Raw genomic sequence first — 26,902 nt, 5'->3', positions numbered from 1 at the left:
TCCTTCAGGTCTTTTCTCTAACACCTCCTCTCACAGAGGCCTTTCCTGCTCCCCTAACTAAAATGTCAGCCTCTCCTGTGTGCACTCCCTTACATAAGCCCCTGCCCCTGCTTTAGTCCCACTGGGGTGTTCCTCACTCTTGAGCATTAATACCAATTTTTAAAAAATTCACCTTGTGTATTGTCTGTCTCCTCCAACAGAGGTTAATCATGAGAGCAAGGATTCTTCTCGCTGTTGCTGGAGTGTGATTGCTTTGTGTGTGTGCTGTCTTTAGTCGTGTCTGACTCTTTGTGACTTTGTGGACTGTAGCCCGCCAGGCTCCTCTGTCCATGGCATTTCCCAGACAAGAACACTGGAGTGAGTTGCCATTTCCTCCTCCAGCGGATCTTCCCGACCCAGGGATGGAACCCTTGACTCCTGCGTCTTCTGCATTGGCAGGCAGGTTCTTTACCACTGAGCTACTGAGGAAGCCCATAATCACTTTACACCCTTGCATTAGTTTATGCTGCACAACAAAGGGAATCCGCCATAAGGATGCATATATCCCCTCCCTCTCCAATCTCCCTCCCACCAAACCAAATCCCACCCCTCTAGGTCATCAGAGAGCTCCAGGCTGAGCTCCCTGAGCTGTAGAGCAGCTTCCCACTAGCTACCTCTTTTACACATCACAGTGTATATGTGTCAGGGCTACTCTCCCAGTTTGTCCCACCCTCCTTTCGCGCTTCTGTGTCAGGACAGCAAGAGAAATGCAGATGTACACAGCATGGATTCTTGAATGTGGTTTTACATGTGTACCCCAAGGTTCAGAGAAGTGCCTGGCCAAAGTAGTCAAGTGATAAGTGGTTGTGAAATGAATGAATTAATCAATGAAAACCTCCCTCCAGCCTGCAGCAGCCTGCAAGCCCAGTAGTTACTCCTCCTTGAGATAAGTATCACCCAAGCTCCCTTTCTTAGGACACCAGTCCCCTAGGCATTTGCTCCTGACACTTCCAAGGCCATTTGTTATTAAAGACTTTCTCTCTAGACAAGAAGAGGGTGGTTGTGGTTATAAGTGGGCAGGTCTTGCAGGAGGGATTCTTGATGGGAGAAGGGCCTTGAGAGGGGCAAATCATTCACAGAGTGCAGCCTAGGCCAGCTGGCCCCATGCTATTCAGTGTTATTTACTATGACTCAGAGAGGACACAGGGAGACATGGGATAGGACATGTTTTACGCAATGAAAACCTAGGTATGTAACGGCACTTCCCAGAGAACATGGGGGTGGAACAGAAGTTTAAAATGCCTCTTTTCCCACAAAAGCGTAGTGATTCAGACATCATCGGTGGACCACAGAATGTGGACATGTCCTCTGGTACCCCAGAAGGAGCTGGGAGCACCCAGAGAAGATGGCAAGATCTGAACAGTAGACCCTAGTAGTAGACCAAGCTATGGTCCAATTCCTGGGAACCACCAGATCAGAATCTGCCTTGGTGACTGGGGAGATGATGTGAAACCCATTGAAAAGGCGGGGAGACTGAGCCTGAGCCCAAGGTTCGTATTAGGGGCATGTGCCATTGACTTGGGGTTTGAATAATGGCCCTGGTACTTAATAAGTGTGTGACTTTGGGTAGGTCACATCCTCTCTTTAGAATGTATGTGAAAGTGTTACTCGCTCGGTCATGTCTGACTTTGCGACCCCGTGGACTGTAACCTGCCAGGCTCCTCTGTCCATGGAATTCTCCAGGCAAGAGTACTGGATCGGGTTGCCATTTCCTTCTCCAGGGGATCTCCCGAGCCAGGGGTCGAACCTGGGTCTCCCACACGGCAGACAGACTCTTTACCATCTGAACCAGCAGTGAAGCCCCTGGAATGCATGATGGAAATGATGATGCCTACCTTGTAGAATTAGTATAAACCATTGGAAATGATACTGATTACCAAATGACAAGTCTGGCAAGGATGAGGTGCTCTCCTAAATGTGTACTACTTGCTAACAGTCACTGAGAGCTTCCATGAATCAGGCTTTGTCTGAGCACTCATCTTCTCAATAATCCTGTATGAGGGGTACTGTTACCTCCCCCACTTCAGAGATGAGGAAACTGAGGCAAGTCATTAAGTAATTTACTCAGGATCACCAGGGTCATAAAGTCACAGCCTGGGATTTGAATCCAGGGAGGTTTGAGGCCAGAAACTGCAATTCCTAGAGGTCATGTGACTTGCCTGAGGTCTTGCAGCTGCCGATAAAGATGAGTTCCAAACTCCAAATCCAGGTTTGATCATCTCCAAAAGCCACCTCCTTTCCTGCTTTTCCTGTACCGCTCACATAACTCTGGCCGTATTTGTGTAACATCTGGAATATTTTCACTTAATAATATTCATTCAATTGACTTTAAATCAACTAACTCAGTCTTTTCACATACCCTCATCCTAAGCAAAAATTGCTATGAAATCTAAGTTTTGATTTGCTTGTAGTTTTTTAATATCCTTTAAACATGAGTTGTCAAGTTTTCCCAGATGGCTCAGTGAGTAAAGGATCTGCCTGCAATGCAGGAGACACAGGAGACAGACGGGGGTTTGATCCCTGGGTTGGGAAAGTCTCCTGGAGAAGGAAATGGCAACCCACTCTAGTATTTCTCACCTGAAAAATCCGTGGACAGAGGAACCTAGTGGGCTACAGTCCATGGGGTCAGAAAGAGTCGGACCTGATACAGTGATAAAACACATCAGTGTGTCATTTTAATGTTCGCCTTTGTCCCACCTAAATTCTTTGCCCCCACTGTGCCACAAGGGACACTGGGTCCCCCTTTGCAGCCCTCAGGAAGGACAGCTGTCCCTTCATCCTTACTCATCCAGAACTGAAGTGCAATGAGGCTCTGATTTGACTGGGGGATTTTTTTGACAAGAGAGATCTAAACTCTACTTATGTGTGGCATGATTTCTAAGCTACCCTGGCTCTGTTTATTTGGAGGTTTGTTTGTTTTACTGTTTATTTCTTTTTATAAATATCTATTTATTTATTTGGCTGGGTCTTGGTTGCAGCATGAAGGGTCTAGTTCCCTGACCAGGGATTGAAGCCGGGCCCCCAGCATTGGGAGTACAAAGTTTTAACCACCAGACCACTAGGCAGGTCTTTCCTTGGAGGTTTGGTCAAGGACCCTGCCAGGGCTAGCACCTCCTTGGCACATGCCAGGAAGAGTCCCAAGAAGTTAGCAGGCTTGGCCATGTTCTCTCATGCTCAGCCCTCCCCAGGGTGAGGCCCAGGAGTGCACTTTCCCACCACCTGATAGCCAGGTCCCTCACTCTTTCTGCAGTGCTGTTTGGGTTGGCAGTGGCTCCCCTGGACTGGTGCCCACTGCTGATGGAGACTGGCTGGGGGAGAGGGGCCTGCCCAGGGTGCCCCTCTCTCAAGGGCAGAGGGAGCTTTGATGTGGAACCAGAGGCCAAGAGCCCCAGATCAAAGCTTTGCTGAGCATGGGGCTGGCTTGGAGTTGGGAAAGAGGTGGGGGAGTGGTATGGGTGGTGTAGAAACCATTGGGGAGGGTTGTCCGAATAAGTCTTTTGTCTCCATCAAAGAAGAGGAAACCCCAATCCTCTCCATAACAAATGTCCTTAGAGGGTGTAGGTTAAAGTGGAAAGGATATTGCTGCTTTCTCTAGGCCCTAACAGCTCCAGAAAGGCCTCCTCTTCCAAGAAGCCCTCCCAGACTTCTGCTAAAGTGATTATCACATTTCTGTGAACTTCTGTATCACCTCAGCTGCATCTCCTCACCTGTCATCTTATCAGCTGTACTCCCACTCTCCACGAGGCTGCATGTCCCTTGGGCAGTGGGCACTGTTTACCTCCTTCCCTCTTACTTTCTCCTCCCCTGTGTAGCATCGCACCATCTGCCCTTCCTCTAACTATTAGGATCCTGACACTTCCCCAGGCAGTTCCCACCAGGCAACACTTCTCTTCTCTAAACCTTGACTCCTCACAGCCTGCTGGACAGTAAAACAACTGGAAACGAAGTCACACAGAGGAGTTCACAGCTAATAGAATGTTAGATCCGCCCTGCCTCGTATTGATTTTATAGGAAAGGCTATCTGAAAGCAGCCAGGACTTACCCCAAATGGACCAATCTGGGCCAACCCTGAGTGTTACAGAAGTGGATACCAAAGCCTGGGACTGGATTGTATCCCTCATTAACTGGACCTTCCAAGCCCAGGGTCATGAAAAAGCCCTGGACCGTGGATAAAGACTTCTGGGTCAAGTTCAGGCTCCAATTCTAAACTTAAATTAGCCATGTGCCCTCTTAAGACTTCCATTCAATCACTCCTAAAATAAATGTTTGGCCTTCCTGTTTATGAAAGCTCTTTGGGGGCTCTGCTTCCATGCTTCTGCGAACATTTCCTGAGCCGGAGTTTTCCCTCTGGTTGTAAAGCTACATGTTACATGAGAAAGACGTTGACTACAGAAAATCTTTTTAATTTTATTTTATTTTAAACTTATTGAAGTATAGTTAATTTACAATGTTGTGTTAATTTCTGCTGTATAGCGGAGTGATTCATTTATACATATAGATTCAGTTATACATACATATACATTCTCTTTCATATTCTTTCCCATTATGGCTTGTATATATTATGGACATTGAATATAGTTCCCTGTGCCATACAGTAGGACCTTGCTTATCCATGCTGTATAATATATTAGTCTGCATCAGTTCAGTTCAGTTCAGTTCAGTCACTCAGTCATGTCCAACTCTTTGCGACCCCAGGAACCGCAGCACGCCAGGCCTCCATGTCCATCACCAACTCCTGGAGTTTACCCAAACTCATGTCCATTGAGTTGGTGATGCCATCCAAGCACCTCATCTTCTGTCGTCCCCTTCTCCTGCCCTCAATCTTTCCCAGCATCAGGGTCTTTTCAAATGAGTCAGCTCTTCGCATCAGGTGGCCAAAGTATTAGAGTTTCAGCTTCAACATCAGTCCTTCCAATGAACACCCAGGACTGATCCCCTTTAGGATGGACTGGTTGGATCTCCTTGCAGTCCAAGGGACTCTCAAGAGTCTTCTTCAACACCACAGTTCAAAAGCATCAATTCTTCGGCGCTCAGCTTTCTTTATAGTCCAACTCTCACATCCATACATGACTACTGGAAAAACCATAGCCTTGACAAGACGGACCTTTGTTGGCAAAGTAATGTCTCTGCTTTTTAATATGCTGTCTAGGTTGGTCATAACTTTCCTTCCAAGGAGTAGGCGTCTTTTAATTTCATGTCTGCAATCACCATCTGCAGTGATTTTGGAGCCCCGAAAAATAAAATCAACCACTGTTTCCACTGTTTCCCCATCTATTTGCCATGAAGTGATGAGACCAGATGCCATGATCTTAGTTTTCTGAATGTTGAGCTTTAAGCCAACTTTTTCACTCTCCTCTTTCACTGTCATCAAGAGGCTTTTCAGTTCCTCTTCACTCTCTGCCGTAAGGGTGGTGTCATCTGCATATCTGAGGTTATTGATATTTCTCCCAGCAATCTTGATTCCAGCTTGTGCTTCTTCCAGCCCAGCATTTCTCATGATGTACTCTGCATATAAGTTAAATAAGCAGGGTGACAATATACAGCCTTGACGTACTCCTTTTCCTATTTGCAACCAGTCTGTTGTTCCATGTCCAGTTCTAACTGTTGCTTTCTGACCTGCATATAGGTTTCTCAAGAGGTGGGTCAGGTGGTCTGGTATTTCCATCTCCTTCAGAACTTTCCACAGTTTATTGTGATCCACACAGTCAAAGGCTTTGGCATAGTCAATAAAGCAGAAATAGATGTTTTTCTGGAACTCTCTTGCTTTTTCGATGATCCAGTGGATATATTGGCAATTTGATCTCTGGTTCCTCTGCCTTTTCTAAAACCAGCTGAACATCTGGAAGTTCTTGGTTCACATGTTGCTGAAGCCTGGCTTGGAGAATTTTGAGCATTACTTTACTAGCGTGTGAGATGAGTGCAATTGTGCGATAGCTTGAGCATTCTTTGGCATTGCCTTTCTTTGGGATTGGAATCTGCTAATCCCAAGTTCGCAGTCCGTCATCCCCCACCCCCTTCTTCCCCAACAACCACAGGTCTGTTCTGTATGTGAGTCTTTCTTTTTCATAGATGAGTTCATTTGTGTCATGTTCTAGATTCCACATCTAAAGGTATGCAGAGGTATCCTATGATCTTTGTCTTTCTGTGTTTTACTGACTTAGAATGATCATCTCTAGGTCCATCCATGTTGCTGCAAATGGCACCATTTTTTTTTATGGCTGAGCAGTAGTCCATTGTGTATATGTAGCACATCTTCTTTATCCACTCATCTGCTGATGAACATTTAGGTTGTTTCCATGTCTTGGCTATTGTGAATGGTGCCACTATGAACATAGGGCTGCATGTATCTTCTTGAATTAGAGTTTTGTCTAGATATATACCCAGGAGTGGGATTTCTGGGTCATATGGAAACTCTGCTTTTAGTTTTTTGAGAAAACTCGATACTGTTTTCCATAGTGCCTGCACCAGTGTACACTGGAATTCTATTTTAAAACAACTTCATCTAGAACATATATGGACCCACTGTATGACTGGCCCTTCCTCATCCGCATGTTCATGAGGAGTCTTGTGCTTCAGAGAAGTCCTGGGCTTCAGAGTCCTGGGTTTCCAAGAGGGAACTTGGAACCTGAACATCCCAGATAAGTGGCTATCCTTGGCTTGTATTCTTTCAGTGACAGGAGACTCACGATCTCACAAGACAGGCCTTTGTTTTCTAGCAAAGGCAGATGGAGTCCTGAGCCCTTAATTCTTCTAAGGTCATAAAAGTGGCACTAGACATTGGGGTAGTTTTGGAATCATAAGTAACTGACTTATACCAAAAACCAAAGGGCTTCTGCATAATGCCCAGAACCAAAGCAATTCCATTCCTCAGCGTCCTCTATCCCCACCAAGCCTAGCCAATAGCATCCAGCTTAGCTTGGGTTCTGGTGCATTTATATTGAGCTTTATGCAGACAGAGAACTCTTCAAATGGGTGGGGTGTATCCTTTGTAGGGTGGACCCTGCAGGCTTGAAAGGGACGGGCCCCCACAATTCCTTTTTTTAGTTCGCATTCAAAGACCAGGGGCAGACAGGCCCGCAGTTCTCTGAGTCCTCATTGCCCTACTTCCTCTCTTCCAAGGGAAAGCCTTGCCACAAATTGCATATCCTGAGCCTTGTCTTGTTCTTACTTTGTCCAAACACCCCCTGGACTGGCACTGACCTCAGATGCCCAAAGCTCTTGATCTGCACACTCCATGACAAGCAGGAGACAATCTTAGGAGCTGGAAAACCAATACCAAACTGTCTGAGCTCTTTGAGCTGGTTAGTACGTTAGGAAAGGGAGGAACTCACTGTCCAATTCGTCTCCCCTTGAAATGACCAGTGGCCAGGATCAAAAGTGGGTAGAGCCGCCACGTACAGCTCTGCAGGCTGGGTACTGCATAACTCAGGCTGCTATTAGGTTGGCCAGAAAGTTCGTTCAGATTTGTCTTTAGCCTACAGAAAGTCCAAAAAGCCAACCCAATACAACATAAACAGCCCCCTCTGCAGTTGTGAAGTGTAGTGCAGTGACCCAGGGAGTGACAGATAAAGAAATTGGTAACAGAGTACATGAACAGGCTTCATTAAATCCGACACAGGGACTTAGAGATACAGCATCTAGTCCAGTGTGTACTTGTTACAGATTAAGAAATTGAGGGCCGGGGAGAGGAAGAAATTGGTCCAGAGCCATAAAAACAAGTTAGAAGCTGTGCTGGGATTAGAACTAGGGCTTCTGAAGCCAAATTCAATGCTCTGACTTCCCTCCCTTCCTGAGGCTCTGACTATCAAGTTCGCCTTCTGCTTCTTGTTGGCAGGTTAGTGCGTGGGGTTAGTGAGGTTCTCAGAGGCCTGAATATTTCTAGGCGCTCTCTCTCTTTTTGGTCTCATATTGTCTGATAAGTCCACAGGTGCAAACTGAGCTTCTGTTGTGTGCTAGACGTTGTTCTAGATCCTGAGGATTAAGTGGGCAGAGAGGCAGATACAGTCCCTTCAGTGGAGTGCTGGGAAATGTGTAATAACTGACTCTGGCTCTTGGGATGGCGTGGAGAGTCCTTCTTTGTAGCATTTGACAGTGACTGTGGTGTAATCACATCTATAAATCAACTTTAAGCTACCAACAGCCATCACTGAGCGAAAACATTGTACACAATTTTCTCTTGAGAGAAGAGTCCAGCACACCACTAGCCCCTTCCCTTGCGGAACTTAAACTCCAGTGGGAGAATAAACAAAGAGCTCTCGTAGCCAGCTATAATTATCTTTAACTATAAAAGAAGTAAAGAAGATGCTTTGAGGGAGAGTAATGGATTCTCCATAGCATGGTCAGGAAGATTTGTCCCAGGCTGTGACATTAAAACTGGAGGTTGAGGGACTTCTGGTTAAGACTACACACTTCCAGTACAGGGGACAGAGGTTCAAACTCCGGTCAGAGAACCAAGATCCCATAGACTGCGTGGTGCAGCCAAAAACAAAAGCGAAAGAAAACTGCAGATTGAGAAGGAACTGCCTGAGCAAAGATGTGGGAAAGACCTTGAGGTGGAAAGAGCTTGGTTAGAGGAGCAGGGAGGAAGGCAGTGTGTCTAGAAGCCGCAAGTGATGAAGTTCGTGGCGCAGAAGCAGACAGATCCTACAGGGCCTGGTGGGTCCTGGGAAAGGGTCTGGAATCCACCCTACATGTAATGGGAGGACCCTGGAGGGTTTGAAGCAGCAAAGTACTAGTATCTGGTTGGCATTTTTAAAAGATCACCCTGGAATCGAGTCACCAGTTAGAAGACTGGTGTTTAAGTCCAGGCAGAAAAGGATGAGAATAACTCAGACCAGGTGATGTCAGAGGAAATCGAGAAGAGTGGACTTGAGAGGGCTGGAGGGGGTAGAACCTGCAGGGTTTGCTGATGGGAAGGGGAGGAAAATCCTGAGGAAGGACCTCCAAGCTTCTGACTAGAGCAGCGGGGTGGGTGGTAACGCCAAGTGCATTGATGGGGAGACTCAGTTTGGAAGAGAAAACCTCAGGTACCTCTTCAGTCATGTGACGTGAGGGATGCTATAAGACATCCAGGTGACAATGTTCTAGGGGCAGCTGGATGTTGGTTGTGGGACTCAGAAGGCGGGGCTGGGCTGGGCTGGGGTGTGGTCTGGGGTTCTCAGGAGCCCAGGCCACTTTGGGGTGACTGGAGGAAGGCAGCAGCCGAGGCACACCACACTCAGCCAGATACTAAGGTGGATATTTGGGGTCACATCTCCTGATTCCAGTTTTCCACACAGCTTGGGGTATGTGTGTGTGTTTTAGTTAATCAAGACTTCATTGTACTTTTTTTTTGCATACTTCTGACTTTTTATTCAGCTTGCCATATACACACAAGATCTGTATCTATGCAATACTTTGTTTTTCTTTGTTTTTTTTTTTTATTTTTATAATGTTGTGTTGGTCTCTGCTGTACAACAACACAGATCAGCCATAATTATACATCTATCCCCTCCATCGGGAACCTTCCTCCCCTCCCCACATCCCACCCCTCTAGGCCATCACAACAAGAATTCATCATGTCACTGATGCTGTGTTTTAAAATCCTTCAGAGCAGCTCTTGAAAGCTTAAAGAAAGAGCTCCATTTTGATCAATATCTCTACCTAGAGAGAAAGATAAATGATGTAAGGCAGAAAAATCCACTGGCTTTCATAAAACTGTGAGTCTTATTCCTGACAGAGGTGATCCGTGTGTTCTCTGAAGGCAGGCAATGGCTGTCCAAAGCTGGGAGTGAAAACAATGTTAATTACAGCAAATTTCAGCGTGGTGTTTCTGTTTCCAATTTCTAGGCCTGTTTTCCATGAGCTTGACATCTGCTTAACCAACACATTGGCAGACTCCTGGTTTTTGAAAAAAAAAAAAATCAAAAGGGCAGATTTTTGCTCTCACCAGCACTTGCTCCGACTTTCCATCTCCACCCTCTGGATGCTGATGTGAGGGTCTCTATTCAACCGCATCCACCTGCCCCCAGCAAGCATTTGGTCTCCTCCTCAGACCCTTAGCAATGGAGCGCCCCCTGAAAAAGACTGCCCAGCGCATGTCTGTTGGTTTCTGACTTAGAGAATTCTTCCTTCTACAGGGCTGTCAATGCTTTGGAGAGTTGAGGGGATGTTTTGATAAGTCACACATTAGCGAGCATGTGTTTGTATAGTACAAAATACAACACTAGGGGAACAGAACCATTTTTTAAAATTGATTTATTTATTTCATTTTATTTTTTTGGCTGTGCTGGGTTTTCCTTGCTGCTCACAGGCTTTCTCGAATCTTACCTGGTGACTCAGAGGGTAAAGTGTCTACCCGCGATGCGGGACACCCGGGTTTGATCCCTGGGTCAGGAAGATCCCCTGGAGAAGGGAATGGCAACCCACTCTGGTACTCTTGCCTGGAAAATCCCATGGACAGTGAAGCCTGGTAGGCTACAGTCCATGCGGTTGCAAAGAGTCGGACACGACTGAGCGGCTTCACTTCACTCACAGGCTTTCTCCAGCTGTGGCTAGCAGGGGCTACTTCTCGTTGTGGTGTGCGGGCTTCTCAGCGCAGTGGTTTCTCTTGTTGCGGAGCACGGGCTCTAGGTGCTCGGGCTTCCATAGCTGTGGCACACAGGCTTGGGTGCCCTGTGGTATGTGGGATCTTCCTGGACCAGGGATCCATCCTGTGTCCCCTGCATTGGCAGGTGAATTCCTAACCAGTGGACCACCAGGGAAGGCCCAGAACCATTTTCTGATGAAAGAAGGATACTGGAGTAGGGGAGAGAGGTCGGCAGGTCAGGCACCCAGCGTGTATCATGGGGGCGCCCAGAGCCTGGCTGGAGAGCAGAGGGTGAGTGGACAGGGGGGCTGTGGGCAAAGGGAAGGCTGCCTTGTGTCCCATCTGCTCACGTCCTTCTTAGATGTGCGGTGCATGCTCAGTCACTCAGTTGTGTCTGACTCTGTGCGACCCCACGGACTGTAGCCCACCAGGCTCCTCTGTCCATGGAATTTTCCAGGCAAGAATACTGGAGTGGGTAGCCATTTCTGATGAGCTCATCCTTAGCCATTCATTCACTTGCTCATTCTTTTATTTTTTTCTGTTTTTTTTAAATTTATTTATTTTTATTGAAGGATAATTGCTTTATAGGATAATTGTTTTCTGTCAAAGCTCAACATGAATCAGCCGTAGATATACATATATCCACTCCCTTTTGAACCTTCCTCCTATCTCCCACCCCTCTAGAGCCCCTGTTTGAGTTTCCCGAGCCATACAGCAAATTCCCGTTGGCTATCTATTTTACATATAGTAATATAAGTTTCCATGTTAGTCTTTCCATACATCTCACCCTCTCCTCCCCTCTCCCCTTGTCCATAAGTCTCTCTTCTATGTCTGTTTCTCCATTGCTGCTCTGTAAATAAATTCTTTAGTACCATTTTTCTAGATTCCATATATATGTGTTAGAATACGATATTTACCTTTCTCTTTCTGACTTACTTCACTCTGTATAATAGGTTCTAGGTTGATCCACCTCAGAACCTTGACTCAAATGTGTTCCTTTTTATGGCTGAGTAACATTCCATTGTGTATATGTACCACAGCTTCTTTATCCATTCATCTGTCGATGCGCATCTAGGTTGCTTCCATGTTCTAGCTGTTGTAAATAGTGCTGCAATGAACAATGGAATACATGTGTCTTTTTCAGTTTTAGTTTCCTCAGGGTATACTCCTAGGAGTGGAATTGCTGGGTCATATGGTGGTTTTATTCCTAGTTTTCTAAGGAATCTCCATACCTTCTTCCATAGTGGCTGTATCAATTTACATTCCCACCAACAGTGCAAGAGCATTTCCTTTTCTCCACACCCTCTCCAGTATTTATTGTTTGTAGACTTTTTGATGATGACCATTCTGGCTGGTGTGAGGTGATATCTCATTGTAGTTTTGATTTTCATTTGTCTAATAATGAGCGATGTTGAGCATCTTTTCATGTGTTTGTTAGCCATCTGTATGTCTTCTTTGGAGAAATGTCTATTTAGGTCTTTTTCCCACTTTTTGATTGGGTTGTTCATTTTTCTGGTATTGAGTTGTATGAGCTGCTTGTATATTTTGGAAATTAATCCTTTGTCAGTTGTTTCATTTGCTATTATTTTCTCCCATTCTGAGGGTTGTCTTTTCACTTTGCTTATAGTTTCCTTTGCTGTGCAAAAGCTTTTAAGTTTAATCAGGTCCCACTTGTTTACTTTTGTTTTTATTCCTGTTACACTAGGAGGTGGGTCATAGAGGATCTTGCTTTGGTTTATGTCATTGAGTGTTCTGCCTGTTTTCCTCTAAGAGTTCTGTAGTTTCTGGTCTTACACGTAGGTCTTTTAGTCATTTTGAGTTTATCTTTGTGTGTGGTGTTAGGAAGTGTTCTAATTTCTTTCTTTTACATGTAGCTGTCCAGTTTTCCCAGCACCATTTATTGAAGAGGCTGTCTTTGCCCCATTGTATATTCTTACAAATTTGTCAAAAATAAGGTACCCATAGGTCCGTGGGTTTATTTCCAGGCTTTCTATCTTGTTCCATTTGTCTATAGTTCTGCTTTTGTGCCAGTACCATACTGTCTTGATGACTGTAGCTTTGTAGTATAACCTGAAGTCAGAAAGGCTGATTCCTCCAGCTCCACTCTTCTTTCTCAAGACTGTTTTGGCTATTCAGGGTCTTTTGTGTTTCCATATGAATTGTTAAATTTTTTGTTCTAGTTCTGTGAAAAATGTCATTGGTAATTTGATAGGGGTCACATTGAATCTGAAGATTGTATTTGGTAGTATAGTCATTTTCACAATACTGATTCTTCCTAGCCAGGAACATGGAATATCTCTCCATCTGTTTATGTCATCTTTGATTTCTTTCATTAGTGTCTTATAATTTTCTGTGTACAGTTCTTTTGCCTCCTTAGATAAGTTTATTCCTAGATATTTAATTATTTTTGTTGCAATGGTGAAGGGGATTGATTCCTTAATTTCTCCTTCTGATTTTTCATTGTTAGTATATAGAAATGCAAGTGATTTCTGTGTATTGATTTTGTATCCTGCAACCTTGCTAAATTCACTGATTAGCTCTAGTAATTTTTTCTGATACTATCTTTAGGGCCTTCTATGTACAGTATCATGTCATCTGCAAACAGTGAGAGCTTTACTTCTTTTCCGATCTGGATTCCTTTCATTTCTTTTTCTTCTCTGATTGCTGTAGCTAAGACTTCCAGAACTATGTTGAATAATAGTGGTGAAAGTGAACACCCTTGTCTTGTTCCTGATCTTAGGAGGGATGCTTTCAGTTTTTCACCATTGAGAATAATGTTTGCTGTAGGCTTATCATATTACTTGTTCATTCTTCAGTCTGTTCTGTCCACTTTGTTGGGAGCCTGTTGTGTCCCAAACACTGTGCAGGGTTCAGGGGTGAGGAGGGACAGAACCCTCTCAGTTCATTTAAAGTCACCTTCCTTATGGCACCAAAGGCAGGGTTATCATAGGGTCTTCAAAGCTTCAACTCAAATGAAAGCTTCCCAAAGAGAGCTATTGCTGGTCCAGCTGGAAGGATGTCATTTAGGGGTGTGAGTAGAGGGTCTCACCTGACCCCTCTAACAAGAGCTCTCCACTGCCCTGCCTGCCCTTTCAGGGACACAGCCAGCCTTGTTGAAGATGCTCAAAAGCAGTAAAGGATGTGGAGCCTTGGAAGCAGACAGGATGAGACCTCAGCACCAGCACATGGGCCCAGGGCAAGTTGGTCTCAGACCTTTAGCTTCCTCACCTGTTTAATGAGGATAAAACCCCCTAATCACCTGTTAGAATTAAATGAAATACTGTTCTAAGGCACCTGGCGGGTGCTCTGAGTGTGGCAGGAGGTCTTCACCAGGAGATTCAGAGAAGGAATGGGACATGAGCCCTGCCCAGGTACTGGTGAGGGCTAGATCCCTGCTCTACACATGTACCTCCAGCTAGAAGACCTGGGTCCCAGCAGGTAACCTTCCCGAGCCTCCATTTCCCGTTGGTGGAAGGAGCCCCAAATCTACCCCATGTGTGTGTTGACTTTATATTTGTCGAGCAGGTCCTGTTTGTAACTCTAGGCCCCAGGGGGGTGCAGGGACAGTCTATGGTATGGCTCCATCCCTTGGACTCTCTACCACAGCGGGGAGGGCTGGGTTAATAGGCAGGACAGTGAGGGGAGGTACAGGATGGGCTGGGGAGGTGGGAGGTGGGGAGGTGGGCAGGGTGAGTGGGACTTGCACGGGGTCCCTTGATGGGTGCAGGATGGGGCTGGCAGGAGGCGTGCAGGGGGAGGGAACGGAGGGCGGAGCCTTGGAGCGGGGAGGGACAGCCAGAGAGCTGCTGTGTAGACAGTGTTAGGGGCCGCCTGCAGGGGTCTGATGAGGTGGTGAATATGTGCATTTTCTGCACACACGTGAGGGCTTCCTCCAGACTCGGTCCTGATGGGACCCCGAATTCTCCGGCCACAGTGGTCCACCCCCTCATCGCACACAGGAGGAAGCTTTCTGACTCTGACATGTACTTTTTCACATGTTTAACATTCAGGAGACATCAAAGTACATATTGATTTGGGTTCTTCCTCCTGGGAAGGTGGGCATGTGGCCACAGCCACCCACAGCATAGCTGCTGGCAAGCTCAGAGCTGCTCGCAGCCAGAAACAGCAGTGGGTGTGGACCGGGGATGCACTGGTTCCTGGGTGAGATCACTTCCCTGAGATTCCTCTAAGAAACAAGTGTTCTGCTTATTCCATGGGGAGGGACGACGCCTTACCACAGAAGTCTCTCTCATCCCCTCTTCCTGCCCTCCCTGTCCACTCTGGGGATAGAGCTGGTCCTTCAGACAGAAGGCACCTCCCTCCTGTAAGCCTGCCCCTCTCTCTGGACTCCGATGGGGAGAAATCATTGCCTCCTGTCATTACCACCCCCCAATCAGCCCTCTCTGACGGATCCCTTGGCTACACGTGCATGTCTACACATACACGCACACTAGTCACTCCCAGTGAGCTGTGTTCTCACCTGCACGAGGCCAGGGGAGCCAAGGATAGGAGACTCCATCCAGAGATAAGGGTCTCACCTGCTTCCTCAACAGAGGGAAGAAGGAAGGATTGGCTGGTGATATTAGTGGTTGGAAAAGTATGAAGCAGAATGGACTCCATAGTGTTTCCTTCTGAGAAAAAGGCAGTGTGATAATGACCAATTAGTGGACAGCCATGAAGCCACATCCAGAAGGCAGTCATTTGTAAAGAAGTCAGATGCTGAAGAGTTGATTAGACAAGCTAGGAAACCAGAGGAGGGGTCTTTGCCAAGAGCAGAGAGGAAGGCATTTGTCACTTGGGGAGACCCAAGTGTGAGCAAGTTTGCTCTAAAGCAGTGGCCCCCAAACTTTTTGGCACCAGGGACTGTTTCATGGAAGACAATTTTTTCACAGGGGTTGAGGGGGCATGGAGGATGATTTTAGGATGGTTCAAGCACATTATGTTTATTGAGCACTTTATTTCTATTGTTATTACATCAGCTCCACCTCAAATCATCAGGCATTAGATCCCGGAGGTTTAAGACCCCTTCTCTAAAGTACCAGGGATGCTCTAAAGCAACAGGGCCTGGTGTTCAAACTAGCTTGGTGTCACCAGACCTGCCCTCACCTGATGACGACCTCCAGCCTGAGCCCCCGAGCCGTGTCAGTTCAGGGCTGAGCCACTAGGGGGCAGGCAAGAGGGTGTCAAAGCTCACTTTCATAAGTGGTTTGAAGCTGGGGGGCACTTGTGTTGGACCCAAGTACTAGCGAGGAGGGAAGGCATTCCTTCCTGTTGGCCCCAGTCCTGGCAGGCAATCTGATAAAGACCCACAGGGGTGACGGCCATCTGCTTGCCCCTTGAAGTGCCCCTGTATCATCTGCCCAGTCCTCCCCGCCAGAAGGGAGATGACTTTGGAAATGAATCCAGAGGAGAAGGTCATACAGACTCAGAATATCCTGTCGTAAAGGTTTTTATACCACCTGGTCCAGCTTCCTCATTTTCTATAATGGAGACTGGGGCCTGGGGAGAAGTAGCCAGTCAGTGGCAGAACCCAGGAGGGGACCCAGGTCTTCCGGTGCCCAGCCTACTTCCACTCACCACAGCAGCCCTAATTCTCAGGAGTTGGGTATTATATTCCCATGCCCCCTTCTCTGAGTCCTAGAACCAGCTGTCCTAAACTCAGGAGTTCATCCTCTGGCCTTTGACCCTGACAGTGATGCTCCAGCCATGTCTCCCTTCTAAAGGATCATGGCTTCCCTGACTGGAGGATCCCAGGGAGAGAAAAGTTTTGGTCCAAGGTCAAGTAACCAGGTAATCAAGGATTTAATACTTACCACTGGCATCCTCAAGTTTTGAAATAAGAGGAGTCTGAAGGGAACTATGTCCCCTGCCCATTTGCTCTAAATTTCCTCACTGATGGACTTCCCTAGTGGTCCAATGGCTAAGACTCCATGCTCCCAATGTAGGGGGACTGGGTTCAAACCCTGGTCAGAGAACTAGATCCCACATGCCACAACTTAGACGCAGCACGACCAAAAATAAATATTTTAGCAAATAAATAAATTTCCTCACTGAGGTTTTAGCAACACAGTCCAACTCCAGGGCACAGCTGGACTTTCTTGAAAAGATGACCGCATTGCCTGGACCCATACTAAGGCCTCCGTCCCTTTGATATCTGGGTGTGCCCAGAAGCCACAGCCAGGGAAGTAGGGCCCTGGGGCCAGGTCTCCATGGTTCAAGCAAGGAGAATGAGAGCTGGGCCTGGATAATGTAGAGCGTTAGATGGCTGTTTTCTTCAGTTCTCCCCCTTTGGCTTGGGAATGCAAAATATAATCAGTTTTGCCTGGAGAGTTCCCTTCCTAAGTGTGTTTGGCTTCAGCCAACATTAAGATGAGCTTGCATTCTTCCACACGGCCTGGCCTCCAGTTCTGTTTGCAGAGACTCAAGACAGATGCTCGCGTGTCGACAACTGGAAGCTGGATGTGTGTTTGCTCTAGAGAATCTCTCTGATGTGTGCCGGGGTTGGGCCTCAGGTAGAAAGGAGTAGAACCCTCTCATTTGACAGAGGGGAATATGGAGGCCCAGAAAGGCGTAGTGACTCTCCGTGGATACTAGGCAAATCTAGCAACAAAGCTGAGATTTGAATGCAGATCACCCTGAGCCCTGGTCCAACCCTTGCAGGGCTTCTTTTTGAGCTCTGTGACGTGGAGAAGGCAATGGCACCCCACTCCAGTACTCTTGCCTGAAAAATCCCATGGACGGAGGAGCCTGGTAGGCTGCGGTCCATGGGGTCACTAAGAGTCGGACACGAGTGAGTGACTTTACTTTCATGTTTCACTTTCATGCATTGGAGAAGGAAATGGCAACCCACTCCAGTGTTCTTGCCTGGAGAATCCCAGGGATGGGGGAGCCTGGTGGGCTGCCGTCTATGGGGTCGCACAGAGTCGGACTCGACTGAAGTGACTTAGCAGCAGACATGCAGGCAAATCTGTTGGCTCACCCATGTGGCTGCAGACTCTGAAGACCACAGGTCATGTCTTATCTGACTTGGTGTCCCCGGTTCCCAGCATGAAACCTGGAGCATCATAGCCCCAAATTAGACATTTGTGGAATTGAAAGATTGTAGAGAAGGGTTATATGGAGGGAATGGTGGTGAATAAAGACGGGCATGAAAAAAGAAAAGCTCATGACCTTAGGTAGATCCCCACCCCTTTTCTAGCCTGAGTTCTTTCACTGATAACAGCAAGGGTCTTAAATACAATTAGGTGGTTCTCAAACTATGTTCCAGGACACCCTAGGGTTCAAAGAACTGACTTAGGACTGTTCCTGCAGGTGGGGGCTACTCCTTGTCCACTGTCCCCAAGTCCAGCCTCAGCTTCCTGTGTCTGCTTTTTATGTATAGATTTTGTTCTCAAAAGGTAGGATTCACTGCCAAAAAAAAAAAAAAAGTTTTGATCCCTCTAGGCTATTTGATCTTTAAGATCCCTGCTTGTTCTTAAGAATAAAATCCTAATAAGTGACCCTTCCCTGATAACACATTTGTTGCACACCATTTTTGACCCTGTGGTAAATTGTCTGAGGTGGGGGACTGGGTTTCACGTCCCATGACCATGAGACAGGGAGAAAGTGAGGTGCAGAAGGGCTCTGAGCCCTAGAATTGATGCTGGGATCTATGCGTCTGTTGTTCCCGTGTTGGCCATTCCTGTGTCCCGATGAAGCCCAGCTGTAAGTCTCGGCGCCTGACTCAGGAAGGCGAGATCATGGCCCGCTTGCCAGGCCACACTGCTTCCTGACGGGCTAGGTCCAGGCCTCCCTGTGAGCCCTTGAGAAGGGAATGACTGAGTTACTACCCCAAACACCACGAGTCCCCAATAGGTGACTCATGTTCCGCCTTCTTCCTGACTGTCCACCATTTAAGAGCCAGACTGAGTCAGTTACCAATTGCTACAATAATGCTATGTAACAAATAATCCCCCCACCCCGCCCCCACCAAATCTGAGTGACACAAATCACTATGTAGTTCACTGGTCTGGGTCAGCTGGACGTCCAGCTGACCTGAGCTAAGCTCAACTGAGAGGCCAGCTGGCCTCACAGGGCTTGCTTGTACATGTGAGTGGATAGCTGACCCCAGCCAGGTATGGTTATGGACTTCAGTTCCAAGTGTGTCTCCTCCTCTTTCTGGGATATGTGGGCCAGCCTGAGCCAATACTTCTCACACTGATGCCCAAAGTGCGAGAGCAAGCAGAAACAGACAAGGTGTTGATGTCCTAAGATCTCGGATGGAAACTGGCAAGCTTTCATTTCCGCCTTATATGGCTCAGCCCAGAGTTAAGTGGGGAGGTGTCACAGGCTTTGTTTATTGTTTTTAGGTGAAGCTGAACCTTCTGCTTTAGTGCAACACGTTTTACTGAGCATCTCTGTGTCCCAACCCCTGCAGTGGGAATAAAGAGAGAAATGAAACCCCATCCTTGTCTTCACATGGCTTGGAGTCTTGGAATGGGGAGAAGTGTGGAACTCGTGACACTCAGTGTTTACTTTTATTTTTTTATTTACTTATTTATTGGCTTCACTGGGTCTTCATTGCTGTGCGAGGACTCTCTCTAGTTGTGGTCCATGGGCTTCTCATCGTGGTGGCTTCTGTTGTTCCGGAGCACAGGTGTGTAGGCTCAGCAGTTGTGGCACCCAGGCTTTAGTTGCTCTGGAGCAGGTGGGATATTCCCAAAGCAGGGATTAAACCCATGTCCCTTGCATTGGCAGGCGGACTCTTAACTCCTAAATCACCAAGGAAGTCCCACTGTTCAGCCTTGAGTTTTAACTTTAACATTTAACTGTCCTCTAAACCACTCCGTAAATGGAGGTGTAGGCAGAAGGAGGCTCACTGTCCAGTGTCATTCCCCTGATGCCCCAGCAGCTCTCAAGGGCAGGGTCCAGATTTCCATCCACTGGAAGCTTCCAGAGGAAAGGCATAGTTACTAGGTCTCCTGTGAGGGCTGCAGGCCCCCAAGGGCAGGATCCCCAGAGTCAGAGGGCTCCCTGACCTGAAGCCTCCTCCTCTCCAGTGGAGGCCTTCCTCCTCCAATGGGCAGAAGCCTCTCTGATAAGGGGATCACATTCTCCCCACTCCCCATCTCTTCTCTCATATCTCACTTACGCCTTCTACAGGGACCTAGAGATGGGGAGGTGACTCAGGCCTTGCCAGCAATGCTCCCAAACCTAGCATTGCCTTCTTAGATACCTGTCTTTGAAACAATGGCCCCAAAGAAGAAGGAAAAGACAGCTGGGATGATGACAGAGCCAGAACCATCAAGTTTTTGGTATTTGGTGCAGCAGAAGTAGCAGCAATGCAGAGGATGAAAATCAGTCAGGCGTCTAGAGCTCATTCGACTCAGGCTGGAATGTGTGATTATGTTTTCCATAGCAGAAGGAGGTCCACGTTACCATTTCTTTTTACTTGGCCAGAGTCAGGGTCTTTTCTCCTGCCGCACCCCACTCCCACCCCAACCCCCCAGACTCCCTATCTGTGATTTGCTTTTAGACCTGAAGATTCCTGGGGCCCAAGTAAAACTGGGAAGGGTGTTCTGATAATATTTCATGCTCCCTCACCCCCATCCCAGTTCCCACCAGCCAAGGCAAACGAAAGCTCTTGCTTACACAGGTGTGCCTGCAGCCCAGAGCAGGACCCAGAGAATGAGCAGAGGCTTGGCAGATGGATGGTGCCTGAGAGATGGTCACTCTCGGGTTCCCCAGGATAGCTTCCTCCTGCTGTCAATTCTGGTGCTTCATCCAGACTTTCAAGGCCCTTGGGACTCTGGCTGCATCCTTCTAGCACACCTGGTCCTGTGTATTCCACCTATTGTGATCAGGGATGCACCTGTCAGCTCTCTAGTGAGCAGAATCTGAGGGTGTGGTTCCCAGGATGAGTGAGTTTTTAAGAAGGGGCAGATGGGAGGAGGACCAACCTGGGTGAGACCACCACAGTGAGGAGCTCAAGTGAGCAGAGTGGGGAGGAAGGCTTGATGGTGGCAGGTAGGCTGGCGAAGGACTCCTGAGGCCTCCAAGGGCATCCTTCCACCTCCTAGCTACCTGCCTTCTTTGTGCTTCAGCTTCCTCACCTGTAGGGTGAGAATAATGATATACTTACTTCAAAAGGTTGTTTTGGGGCTTCCCTGGTGGTCCAGTGGGTAAGAATCTGCCTGCCAATGTCCAAGGGGACATTGTTTCGACCCCTGGTCCAGGAAGATCCCACATACTGAGAGGCAACTAAGTCCATGTGCCACAACAACTGAAGCCTATGCACCCTAGATCTTGTGCTCCACAACAAAGAGAAGCCACTGCAATGAGAAGCCCTCACAACTAGAGAAAGCCCCCATGCAGCAACGAAGACCCGGCACAGAAAAAAATAAATACATTTGAAAGTTGTGGTGAGGATTAAATACATTTAGCATAGTACCTGGTAACTAGTGAATTCTCTGTGCATGTACACTGAAATTTTTCTGATTATTATCTAAATGGTAGGGAACTGTCTGTACCAGTCAGACAGCTAGGAAGCGAACTAAGGAGAAAAAGGCCAACAGGTCCTGATTCTGTGAACAGGTTCTCAGAAGGTAAGAAATCCATCAGACAAGTCTCTCTGCATATTCCTAGTATAGGGCAAGGGTAAAAAGATAAAAAGTCATTCCTGGATGTTGCTCTGAATAGTGTATAGCTAGAGAAGAGAGCAGGGAAGATGTGAAAACTCCTGTCATCCATGATAGAAAGCAACAGAGGCCGTGAGCCAGAGGATTGTTGCTCTGAATGTTGTAAAGAGGTGACATCAGAGCTGAGCCTCGATGCTTGAGAAGAAGGGAAGAAAGGCCTTCAGGCAGGGTGGATGGCATGGGCAAAGACACTGGGGCAGCTCAGACAGCAGGGAAACTTGATTCCGTTCCAAGATCTGCTGAGTACTTTCCATGGGCAAAGCACTGCCACAGATTAGTTATTGTGTTCAATCTTGTCACCCACACATTGAGGCTGGCATTATTATTCCCATTTTATAGATGGGTATACTGAGGACAAGAAAGGAGTAGTCTCTGGCCCAGGGTCAGCCATTAATGAATAAATGTTGGAGCCAGGCTTCTAACAAGCCCCCCACCTGGAACTCAAGACCATGCTTTGTCTAGGCCTGGCTTCGCCCTCAGAGAGTCTGGCAGGAGAGCAGGAGGAACCAGGCCATTCCTGACACCTTGGCTCAGAAAGGCTGTTCTCTTCTCCTTTGATGGCCCCGCATTCACACTATGAACTCCTGCCTCTGGGCCACCTTGCTGATTCCTGCACATCACCTTTCAAGGCCAGGTCATATGTCCAGAGGCTTCCTGACACCCTGGCCCACAGCTGTCTCTCCCAACCCTGGCACCCAGGTGGCCACCTTGCACTTTCTTTATTTGAGGTTTCCTCAGGTGGCTCAGCAGTGTTTGAGGCCGGCCCCCACCTCGGTGCTGGGTCCAGCAATCACTTGCACAGACCCCATCTTGCCTTCACGGCGCCACTGTCCTGATGGGGAGATTAGACTAGTCAAATGATCACACCTGCTCTGTATAATTACTAACCAGGTACTTCTAAAGGAGGAGCCACGGGTCACCTGTTAGTGAGTTCAAGGGGGGTTGAGATCATTAGGCAAGATCTGATGTAATGGTGGAGTGAGGGTGGTCAGGGGAACTCCTGGGGAGGTGGAAGAATGGGACATGTGTGCTGAGATCTGAAAAGATCAGATCAGAACTTCTCTGAGAAGTTCATCAGAGAGGCTCTGGCAGATGAAATAGCATGTGCAAAGGCCCCAAGACAGAAGGAAGCCAAGTGTGTCTAAAGAGAGCAGAAAGAGAGCCCTGGGGCCTGGACTACAGGAAGCCAGAGGAAAACTTGACAAGAGGCTAGGGAGGCTCAGAGGGCACTGGGACCAGGTGGGGACTTTGTATTTTCTCCCAAGACCCCTGGGAAGCTACTGGCAGCAGTGGGGGTGGGCCTGGGAGAGGGTGGAGTGGCCCCGCATCGATGCTCAGCTGAGCCTCCCTAAGCTGTAGCGCACACTCCCCACGGAGCTGCCGAGCCCACAGGAGGTCTGGGTGTGTGTCGGCCAGCACTCCTCGGCAGCTGGGACTGGGACTGCCCCACCTGGGGACAGGTCGGTGGCCTCCACCTTGGCCTGGAGTAGCGGGCTTGAGACCCAGTGATGCTCAGGCTCTGTGCTGTGGATTCAGTGCTTCTTGAGACTGGCTGATGCTTCTTCAAAAGAAAGATAAGCTTCTGAGAAAGGGAGCAGCAGCTGATGTAAGTTTGGCCACGGTCCACAGGACAGCAGCCCAGGAATTGTGGCTTTTTTCCCCCTCTGTCATCAATATCAAGGGCAGCGAAGTGGCCAGCTGCCCAACCAGGCTCCCGGAGTCTCTGCAATCAGCCTGCTGATTCCCATCAGAAACAATTTTGTTTTCTTTTGCTGGTGTTTGGGGTTCATAAGTCTCTGAGAAGAGTACATTCCCTGAGAATGAAAGCTATCCGCCATCAGGGGAGCAGTCCAGAGATCTTGTCAGGAGACAAGGTCAGGGTGTCAGACTTGACATCACTTTTAGGAAATCCGTACACTGGTTGGTTCGTTTGGTCAGAAGCAAATGCCAACTTGAGGAAGAATCCAGCACTTGGTAACTTAATGCCCCAGCCTTGAGAGTGTTTGTCCTCTCCCTGTGGCCAGATTTCGCTAATCTTGTCCCAGGGGGTTGGGGGTGTGGGTACTGGGGGAGATAGGACCTGTCCTAGACGGAGCCCCTCCAGAGTGAGTGGAGGAGCACAGGGCCGCTGCCTCCTCTCCCATCTGCTGACCCCAACCAAACCCAAAGACATAGGAGGTGGGACCTGAGGGCAAGAAAGGAGACCCCTTTCTCTGAAAAGAATTTTCCTGCACCCAGAGGGTCCTTCTCTGAAAAGCTGCTCTCCCCGGAGTAACACAGAGCCTGGTGCCCCAAGCAGTCTGATCATGGAAGTGCTCTAACCTCCTCCCAGCCAAGTGATTTGGGGCAAATTAGCCTCCTGCAGATATGATATCGATTTCACCGGGCTGGTGTGTGATTTAAATAAGTAATATAGAAGTACTGGTTAGATACCTAGAATATGCCAGGAATATATCACTGCTCAGTAAATATTTTTCCTCCTGTTCCTCATTGAGGGGAGAGAGCATCCCAGACAAATGCAGGTCCTGGTCTCTAAGCATTCTATCAGTATCTCCTGACCACTGACCACGACCTAGATCTTGATTCAAGGCGCTAAGTATATAACACTGAGCAGCGTCTCTCAGCACTTAGAGGACATAAGAATATTATGAAATATCAGCTGTGTGACGACAAACAGATAACTCTGTAACATGTTAGGGATAAGTGCTGTGAAGACAAATGAAGAAGGGAGATGAGAGTGACAGGGTGTCCTGGTGATGGACAAGATGACATTGAAACAGGGGCCCTAATGATGTGGGGGAGTGAGCCCTGCTAGTAACTCAGGGAGGAGCATCCAGGCAGAAGGAAAGGCAGCCAGGGCAAAGATGCTGAGCGAGGACAGGTCTGACACATTCAAATAACAGGAAAGGGGACAGTGTGACTAGAGCAGAAGAAAGGGGGGCAAGAGTAAATGAGGGGCAGAGGGAACCAGGTGGCATTCCTCTGGGGAATCACAGGGCCTGGCAGGTAAGGAGTTTGGCTTTGACTGTGGGTTGGCAGGAAACCGATGGAGGGTATGGAGCTGGAGTCACAGGATCCAGCAGGTCTTGGAGGGATCCTTCTAGCCATGTTCGCCCAAGAGGCACTGATAGTGGAGAAGACCTTGAAGACACAATGTACACTCTTGACTTCACTGGCCCTCACCTCCCTGCTGGCCTGGGAGTGGTGGGGTGGGTCTGGAGTTCCTGACTGCCGGGGATGCCTGCCTCTGGCTCAGGGTCCCCTCAGTCTGCTGGGCTTGGGTACAGGAATGGGAGGACCATGGACCACCCGGGGACATTTCCAGGGGGCGCCAGGGAGCCAGATAAAGTGTTTCCCCTGCAGTCAGGGCATGTGTATGGCCTATGCATGTATGTGTGTTTGCACGTCCATGCATGGGCATGTGTGCATGCAATATGTGCCTCTCTGAATGTGCGTACATGCATGTGCATGTACCATTTCTGGGACAGTGTTGGGGAGTTCCGCTTCTTCTTTGACCCCTCTCTGTCCACCGCACAGGCAACACCAGTGTCTCTGTCTCTGCTCTGTGATGTGCCTACATTGGCCAAGGACCAGTGATCCTTCATCCCCCTGTGCTCACCTGACCAGGCTGATAAGTCCGTTCGTGGCTGGGCTTTGTAAATAAGGCAATAATGGTTAACACATGAGAGGAATGGCAGTGATATTCTGTCTGCTGTGCTCTATTAACTGTTGTTGTGGTTCAGTCACTAAACGGCCCCAAGGCTTTCCACTAGGCAGAGTCAGTTCATTGACCACCTAGGGGCCAAGGTGAAAGGTTTTTACAGGAGTCTCCCTGCTTTGCCTTGGCTGCTCCAGCTGAGCAGTGGCTCTGGCTGAAGCCAGGTGGAGCTTTGCAGGTGGATTCAGAAGGAGACGGTCAGCCAGCAGCACTGGAGCCGTGGCCACTAGGACCCCAGGCCTGGCTGGGGCAGAGGGGGTGGCAAGAGAGGTGGGAAGTCAGCTCCTTGACTACTTAGCAGTAGGAGGTGAGAGAAGGGAGAAGGAGGAGAGGGGAGGGAAAAGACAGAAGAGAAAAAAGACATGCAAGAGGAGACCAGCAGAAGTTAGAAGCAGAGTTAGGAAGGAGTGATGGAAGAGAACAGGGACTGTCCCTTCCTTGTGAGACCAGGGATTCTTTGGGGGAAGGACAAGGTCAGACCTGCCTGGTCTCTAGGAGGAGGCTGTGCCTCCCCTATCAGATTGGCTCCCCCAGGGCAGGGGCTGGGCCTCTCCCATCAGATTGTTGGCTCCCCAAACAGGGTCTGTGTTAACCAACACTGGGGGCTTCCCAAGGATAGGGGTACATACTCCACCCACAGCCAAGACCCTCCAAGGTAGGTGATCTGCTGGGGGTTGCCGGTCACAGCCCTGGGATCAGGACATCTGCCTGCCTGACCTCTCTCCTCCCCTCTCAGGGTTCACGGCCACCTTCAACATGGACACCAAGAAGCCCCGAGTCATCCCGGGCTCCAGGGCCGCCTTCTTTGGCTACACAGTGCAGCAGCATGACATCAGCGGCAGGAAGTGGTGAGTGAGAGCTGCCACCCCTCCCCCACCCCGCTTCATAGCCCTGCACCTCCCCCAACCCCGGCCCCCCATGGGCTGACAGCGCAGGCCCTCACATGCAAATGCCCCCCTTCCCAGGGACTTGACTTCCTGTCCTGGCAGGTCAGGAGCTGCCTAGGATCTGCCCTGTCTATGAAACCATGAGCATCCCCTGCATAGGCCTCCATCTTCTCACCTGAGAAATGGGAATGAACACCCTCTTTCTCCTGGTTATGGGACAGCACAGGCAGCAGGCACCAAGAACCAGTAATCACCCCCTCTCATCCCCTCTCAGGGCCCCAGGGTCTCATCAGTGGGGGCAGCACTTCTGGCTGTGGCTGTTGGGAGAGGTGTGGAAGGTGGGGAGTCTCTGCAAGGATGGATGTGTGTGCTCAAAGCTGAAACACAGGCCACAGTGGGGCAGAGGGAAGAAGTGAGAGAAGGCTAAGTGTGGGAAAGGGTCAGAGAGCCCATGGACCTCTCTGGGGCGGGGGCAGTCAGGAGGCGGGAAGGGTCAGCCTCCTATTTCTAATATAACTTAGTTGGACTATATTTTACATGTTATATAATCAAGTGTCAATTCAGTGATTTCTTCTGAAATTTACCAAGTTGTGCAGCCAACGCTACAAATCAGTTGTAGGATTTGTAGGACACACCCCCCATTTATTTAAGAATGTATTCCAATATCAAACAGCAAGGTTCAACAATGTAAAACCACAATTACTTTTGTACCAACCCAATAGTATCTCATGGTGGGTTTAACTGGCACTTCTCTAATGACTAACACTGTTGAGTAACTTTTTGTGAATTTATTGGCCATTTTGATATCCTATTTTATGATGTGTCTGATTCAGTCTTTTGCCCATTTTTAAAATTGTGTTGTGTATTTTTCTTAATAATTTATAGAACTTTAAATATATATATATTCTATATACAAATCCTTTGTCAGAGAAAAGCACTGCAAAGAACTTCTCCCTGTCTGCAGCTTGCCTTTTCATTTCCTTAATGGTGACTTTTTATGAACAGAAGTTCTTTA

General features: G+C 48.2%; 1 protein-coding gene across 1 annotated transcript in view; it reads left to right on the top strand.

Annotated features, from left to right (window-relative positions):
* Positions 1–26,902, top strand: part of ITGA11 (integrin subunit alpha 11) — a 129,891-nt gene that overhangs the window by 11,715 nt on the left and 91,274 nt on the right. Inside the window, exon 2 of the mRNA XM_043470899.1 lies at positions 25,737–25,848. Within this exon, the coding sequence (XP_043326834.1) occupies positions 25,737–25,848 (112 nt within the window). The remainder of the gene's footprint in view (positions 1–25,736; positions 25,849–26,902) is intronic.

This window comes from Cervus canadensis, chromosome 6 (assembly GCF_019320065.1).
Source record: "Cervus canadensis isolate Bull #8, Minnesota chromosome 6, ASM1932006v1, whole genome shotgun sequence".
NCBI classification, from domain to species: Eukaryota; Metazoa; Chordata; class Mammalia; order Artiodactyla; family Cervidae; genus Cervus; species Cervus canadensis.
Note: the sequence above shows the minus strand (reverse complement) of the source record. Positions and strands in the feature narration are given on the sequence as shown.